Source organism: Nothoprocta perdicaria, unplaced genomic scaffold (genome assembly GCF_003342845.1).
Source record: "Nothoprocta perdicaria isolate Ctin4 unplaced genomic scaffold, notPer1 scaffold_158, whole genome shotgun sequence".
NCBI lineage: Eukaryota > Metazoa > Chordata > Aves > Tinamiformes > Tinamidae > Nothoprocta > Nothoprocta perdicaria.
Window position 1 is genome coordinate 299,139 of NW_020454738.1, and position 7,470 is coordinate 306,608.

A 7,470-nucleotide genomic window follows, 5' to 3' on the forward strand; every position below is an offset into this window, starting at 1 on the left:
CTGCATCAGGAGGAATGTTGCCAGCAGCTCAAGGGAGGTGATTCTGCCCCTCTGCTCAGGTCTGGTGAGACCACACCTCGAGTACTGGTTGCAGTTCTGGGCTCCCCAGTATAAGAGGGACGTGGAGCTTCTTGAGAGGGTCCAAGCGGAGAGCAACTAAGATGCTTAAGGGAATGGAACATCTCTCATATGAAGAGAGACTGAGTGAACTGGGCCTGTTTTCTCTGGAGAAGAGAAGGCTGAGAGGGAATATGATTAACATGTATAAGTTCACGAAGGGGGAATGCAGGGAAGAAGGGGCCAAGCTCTTCTCATTTGTAGCCAGTGACAGGACAAGAGGAAATGGGTATAAGTTGAAACACAGGAAGTTCCATCTCTGTATGAGGAGGAACTTCTTTATTGTGAGGGTGACAGAGCAGTGGAACAGGCTGCCCAGGGAGGTTGAGGAGTCTCCTTCTCTGGAGGTCTTCAAAACCTACCTGGACACTACCCTGTGCCACATGCTCTAGGTGTCCCTGCTTGAGTGGGAAGGTTGGACTAGATGATCTCTAGAGGTCCCTTCCAAGCTTGAACATTCTGTGATTCTGTGATATTCTGTGATGTGTGGAGCAACAGTTTTCTCCTGTGGATTTGTCAGCTAGGGAGCAGCTGCTGAAGGATTGGAATTAACTGTAACTGGGGTGCTTTTCGGGGCAAAAGTGTGTTTCACCCCCAAATCATCCATAGATAATTACAGATCTTAAAAATACAAAACATAAAAATATACTAGTTAACAGTAAGTATGAAATATATTTTTCCATCYGGAGATCTGTATTCTTGGAAACAAAGTGTAATTTGTGTAAGAGTAATGCTCTCTAAATGCCATATTGCACTTTTCTGTCTCATGACAAATATATTAAAAGAACAATATGACTGTGTCTTTCTAATGAAGTTCAGACGGCTGTTATATAATTCTTAATTTGAGCTATTGTGCTTGTGTTACACAGTGATAATTTCTTTATATATAATGCCTTTCATTTCACAATTGTGATGCCCTCTGGATAACCAGTGTCTTGCAGAGTGCTCTAACGCTTAAATGATTTGGGCTATTCCCAGTTTCATGTCATTTGAGTATCAAGTGCTGAAGTTAAAGGATACCTCTTGTAGTTAGGCCTGTCTCTCCCTTTAAACAGAAAGAATGGACTTGAGCACCTCAGCTCATTACAGCTACAGCAGGATAACGTATGCACAGAGGAAGCCTCTAAACCTGGCACATCCCTAACCATTTTCTGTGTTGGAGGTCCCAAACTGACAAGCTTCACCTAACARTCAGCAGACATCCAGCGTACAAAACAAAAAATGAATACAAAATATAAAATACATACGTATAAAATACATACATATAAAATACATACGTAAAATTCAAATGAAATATAGAATATGAAGTCATACATTGGTGAAGGACTGGGAATAAAAAGGGACAATAGATTTTGCTGAGTTAAGAATACTTAGCTTCACCAAATACTTCACTAATTCCAATGTGGTGTTTTTTGGAAATTTAATGTACCTTAGTGACCACAATGTGACTCACATGCTGGATACTTTTAGAATGATCTACACTTTCATAGCTAGATTAATAAAATCTTTTTTTTGTTATTATTATTCAGTACTTATATCTTGCTGCTCTTATCTCTGTGCTTTTATTTTATTTTATTTTATTTTATTTTATTTTATTTTATTTTATTTTATTTTATTTTATTTTATTATTTTATTTTATTTTATTATTTTATTTTATTTTATTTTATTTTATTTTATTTTATTTTATTTTATTTTATTTTATTTTATTCCAGTTGACTGCAGCTTCAGTCACGGGGTCTGCGACTGGAAACAAGATACTGATGATGACTTTGACTGGAATCTTGCTGATCGAGATAGTGGTATTTAAATATCTGTCTTCTAGCTATGGTTTAATTTGATAGCTTTTCTAGCTGTGGTTTAATTTGATGGTTCAGTGCCTCTAAGAAGARGGGGAGGGAGGGCAGAATGGAAACAGCAATTAGGTTTCCTATCAGCAAGTTATCTTTAGAAAAGCAATAATCATAGAAGAAGGAAGAGAAGATGGGATGAAGATTGTTTCTTTGAAACACCCTTAGCAATTGCTACTCAGCAATATAATTCAGCACAAATGAATGAAAAGATGAGAAAAAGGGATTAGAAAAAACTTATAAGAACTGAAAAATATAAAGCAACAGAAATCTTAGTAGTGTTATGTGTTAAGCCTCTAAGACTGATAGAGCATTTAACAACGTATCTGTCCTCCTTGGAGGGATGTGGCAAGCTGGTAGTTATTCACATGGTTTAGACATAGCAGGGTGGTAAATGATCAGAAATGTCAAAGCCTGGAAGTTAAAGAAGTCATTACTTTGAGTGGGCCAAGGGAGGGCAACATTGAGGAACCACCAGTAACTGAATATTACAGCAGCAGGGCTGACAAAATGCTCCATGAATGGATCCACGTGTGATTACTGTGCTGGTGTTTTTAAAATGGTGTGACTGAAGAAATGTGTTTCAAAGGATGTATTTTCTGTTGTGATATGGAAAATGATGTGGAAGGGACCAGAAAGGACCAGTGGATCCTGCAGACCGCTTGTTCCATTTCTTACGTACACATTGTCTCCCTCTTCCGTCACAGTCTTCACTACTCCTCCCTCTCCTGCTCTGTATTTTTCCTTTTCCCCAAGACCCGTCTCTGTCCTGTCACTTCTGAAGCCTTTCACCATTCCCCCCAACTTGGATTTGCTGATTATGACTTCATGTATTGGCCCACATATTTTATCTCATTGTCCTACTCTGTGTCTTCCTTGTCTGACTGAACCTGTTGGATTTGGGTCGTAAATGGTCAGCTCCTTCATGAGCTTGTCATTGCTGTGTGGAGGCAGTGGAGAGAGACTTGAGCGAGCTTGACAGAAGTATTTGAAACAGTCTGACCATAAAGGCTCAACAGCAAATTTCAGGCTCTTACATTTGAAAAACTGAGATGATTTTGTCTTTGAAAGATATGGGTAATTAGGAAGAAATACTGTAATTGCTAACGAAATATGAATTCATCTCCTCTGCAAAATGATTTATCTTCAAACAGTGCAAGCTCATTCCTTATGAGGGATCCTCCCTGCTGCTTTTCTCCAGCTTGATTTTAAATTATTCAAGTAACAGAGTTAGATTCCCCTTGTTTTCTTATGAAAATTGTGTTTAATTTACCAATAAATAACACAAGTCCAAAAAGCTTTTTCCTTCTTTTTAAATGTTTTTTATTACAAGGTGATGGTTACTACATGGCAGTTCCAGCCTTTGTGGGTCACAAGAAGGATATGGGCCGACTAAAACTTCTCCTTACTGACCTCAAACCAAGAAGTAGCTACTGCTTGATTTTCAGCTATCGTCTTGCTGGTGAGAAAGTGGGGAAACTTCGAGTCTTCCTGGTCAGCAAAAAAACTGCTCCTGTCTGGGAGGAAAGCAAAGGAAAAGATGAAAGGTGGAGAACTGGAAAAATAGAAATATTTCAGGGAGCTGAAACAACAAACAGCGTAAGTACACAACAATTTACAAGCCAACTACCACAACCAACACAACACCACAACACAACAGCAGCTTAATTTCCTAACACTTAAGAGTTTCTTGGACAGTAGAAGTGCTGGCAATTGGAAGCCTTATCTGAAATGAAAAACAAGAACATAGTTCTAAGGAGGCAGAAATATTATCCAATTGAAATTTCAGAACTGAATTACCCCAGTTGGCCAAGACACTGATACTAATAACCCTATTTTGTAAAAACTGCATCAGATCATAAATAGAAACAATCAATTAAAATCTCTGCTTAATAGCTCATGCAACAAAAAGCATAAATCTATGCCAGGAAGGATAAAAATGATAGCTGTTTCATGCAACAGAGTACTCTCAAACTTCACAAAACCAGACCATTAGTGAAAAGGAGATATCAGTTACAAACAAAGATGGCCAAACAATCTAGATTCAGCATGAGGTGCTAATCAACAGATAACTCTTAGACTGTGCTGTAGACTCTTAAATGTCTGAAAACTGCGTCAATCAGGGCTCAATCAGCAAGTTTCTCCTTAAAATTCTAGGGCCTGGTTTTCATTAATATGAATGTACATTTTTACTGTAAAGGGTTCTACCGTGCGTATAATACAAGCCCTTTATAAGGTTCTTTCCACTGCTAAAATGATGTACAAGAGCTCTTTCACAAACAAGAATCAGAGTGTAAACTAAAAGCTTGGACATCCTAGTCATAAAAATGAATATACAGTATATACAACATACAAAAACTAAGTCTCAAAATAGCTGGAAAATGGACAGTTGCAATGTCTCTGAGGAAAAGAATGCACAAACATCACATTCTGTGGCATAGCTGTGTAATAAGATTTCACTCAATTTACATTTTCTTTGTATAATTACAATAAAGTAATCCTATTAAAGGAATCCATTTGGTATAGTAAATCTGTGTAGAGGATTATCAGACTAGTTCTAGTATTAAAATGAAATTATAAAAACTTCAAGGATTTAAGTCATTAGGTATTTTCTATATTTTGATAAAACATTCCTTAGAGGTAGCATTATAGCTAATTAAGATTAAGAGTTTCTAAATGGTTGGATAAATTACATTTCCATCTTTTCTTATGACAGATCACTTTTGAATCAGAACGTGGGAAAGGCAAAACTGGAGAAATTGGAGTGGACAATGTTATACTAGCTTCTGGTCTATGCCCTGAAGATACCTGATAATGGAGATTTCAGTATGTTGATTTTAATACTATTTTCATATTTGTCTTAGTAGTCATGCATTTTTAGCATTCTCTAGATAAAAAAAAAAAAAAAGTGCCTTGAGCTTAATGAAGCAATGCAAATAGAAAAACTGACATGTGCAAGATGCAGAATACCCTTATTGGTATACCTTTTTATATGAATTATTCCAACATACACTTTGAGTGTAGCACTACTGTATTTTATCATTTAAGGTAAGGGTTTACAAAATATTGAAATACTTTTCTAGACTTTCTACAATTCTGCAAGGCTTTTATTCCTTGAAGTTCTTCTTAAGACCATTCTTATCTTCTATTTCATTTCTTCTACTTTACAAGAATAAAAAGCAATATTTAAGATGTTTTTACCATGTCAGGTGCTGTAACTTTAACTGCCTACTTAGTTAAATCTATTCAACAAGTAAGAAGAAAGATGGAGGAGGATTTCTTCCTCCACAGTGGAGCTAAGCAAGTTGTAAGTGGAATTATGTCTGTTAGATGTATTTTCATTGATAATAAAGTATGTAAAATATCTGTTTGTTATTCATGTCTTTGAGTCACACATATCACCTTCCCCTCTCTTGCTGTATCTTCTGAAAGCACCTAACAGGCCTAAGAGTCCAAATCCCAAGCAGATAGACACATCCATGGAGAAGCTCTGATCCAGGCAATGTTCAGTTATACATGAATGTGTGGGTATTCCTCTGAGTCAGCTCTATCTGCCCCCTTCTGGGTTGACTTTTCATCATTTCCTAATAGTGATGAAATAGTTTCCTTTTTCATTATAGCTTAAAAAAATGAAACAATTGAATACCCTTTAGGAGAACTGCGCTGAAGAACAGTGAAGAATTTAGCTTATATAAACCCAAGATTTTTAACATACAGCAAGTAACTCTAAAGATCTTGAATTACAGATATGAAGTCAGGGATGTTTGAGATGTTTTTTGTTCAAACACATTCTTTTTGGACTTATCACACATCTGAGGAAATGGTAAAGAAGACTGGAAATATCTAGAAATTTTTCAATAGCAATGTAGTCTGTACATTTGCTTTTTGTTGGAATTTGTATATTTTATTGAACACAATTTTAGAACTGTACATAGATTTCATCTGTGACATATGAATTGATTTGCTGATGTCTTTCAAAATGCTGAGGAAATTACGGAATAAGGAGTTGAAAAAAACAGACTTTTTAATCTCAAAGGAAGGGGGAAAAAAAGAGTTTCAAAGTGAGAGGAAAGTTCCCTCAGGAATGAATTGGATACCCACTGTGGTCTTAGACTACTTGAAGAACCTGATTAGAATAAGACAGAAAAGTAGGACTGAGTCATCAAAGTATTTACTCGCTCACTTTTTCTAGAGAGGTCTTAGTGTCTGAAGTATAATGTTTCCATGTTCACTCAAGACTGAGAAGACAAAAGAACCACTGAAATCAAAATAAAATCAATTTTTGTGTCTCTAGATTTAAACAGCAATAATTGACAAATATACAAAGTCTTCAAAGCTCAAGAATCCTACATGTCTTTATAAACTTTATGCAGCACTCATTTGTACACCACCATGCAAAAGGATATATGTWTATATGTATATGTGCACAGTATTTAGTACAGACCTAGGCTACTTGAAAGAAGCGCAGCTAGGAGCTGGGCCTTTCTCCTATGTGCAGTCATTTGACTTATAAAAATGATTTAATCTCCTATATGTAACATATATTACATGCTGCCTGCATAACACATAGCATCTAGAGACTACTTGCTCAGTACAAAATGGACAAAGAGCAAACACAATGTTCAAGATCTAATACATAACCTGCTATGTCAATATTTAAGTATTTCTCTYGGCTTGATCACAGCCCACCGTGAATCATGTCTGTGACAGTTACTTCATCAACAGTATTCCACATGAAAGACATGATAAAAAAGAAATACCTTGTATCTCATGCCATGAACATGAAAATGATTTGCATTTATCAGCAAAGATTGCAATAACTCCTGTAATATTTTCCCTAGTAGATGCATAAGTTCTTTCTGATTCATTCACAGTGGATTGTAATGGATAACATTTCATGCATTACAGCAGATGATAGAAATAATTCCAGAATTAGATCTGGAGAGCGAAACTGAAACATTTTTGTTGTGAACAAATTTGAAGATAGCCTTTGGAGAAGCAACAAGATAATTCATATTTCATATAGATATTCACAAAAAGCACATTTGTGTGTCAGCAAATAAACTAGGATTGTCTGCAACATTCATGCAAAAGACACGACTGTTCAGGACAAAGTCACATGTTTCTCTTTCAACAGAAAACAACGGGTAGATTATGCCCATGGTCATTAATGCCTCAAAAAGTTCCCGATAGATTTGCATTGCTGTGCTACRGAAATCCATTATCTACTTAATTATTTAAGACAGAAGTGAAACTGCATTGGGGGTGTTTTAAAAACGTAAAATTTATACTATAGTCAAGTGATTTGAAGTTTGATAAAATCTTTAAGTCTGACCAGCTTTGGAGACAGTACTGTGCCTGAAGTAATGGAACAAAAAAGAGAGCTTTAAGCTGCTTGCCTAATACTACACTGCATCCTTCAAAATGTGCTCTCTAGATGTGACAATTTTATCTTGAAGGTTGAACTTGAAGATAAACTTGGGCACTTCACTTTTCTTTGTACTTC

At 36.1% G+C, this 7,470-nt stretch overlaps 1 protein-coding gene across 1 annotated transcript in view; it reads left to right on the top strand.

The window, feature by feature from the left end:
• EGFL6 (EGF like domain multiple 6) overlaps positions 1-4,776 on the top strand; it is a 35,750-nt gene extending 30,974 nt beyond the window's left edge. The window contains exons 10-12 of the mRNA XM_026035333.1: positions 1,830-1,916; positions 3,298-3,563; positions 4,681-4,776. Coding sequence (XP_025891118.1) covers positions 1,830-1,916; positions 3,298-3,563; positions 4,681-4,776 — 449 coding nt within the window. The remainder of the gene's footprint in view (positions 1-1,829; positions 1,917-3,297; positions 3,564-4,680) is intronic.
• Positions 4,777-7,470: the final 2,694 nt, after the last annotated feature.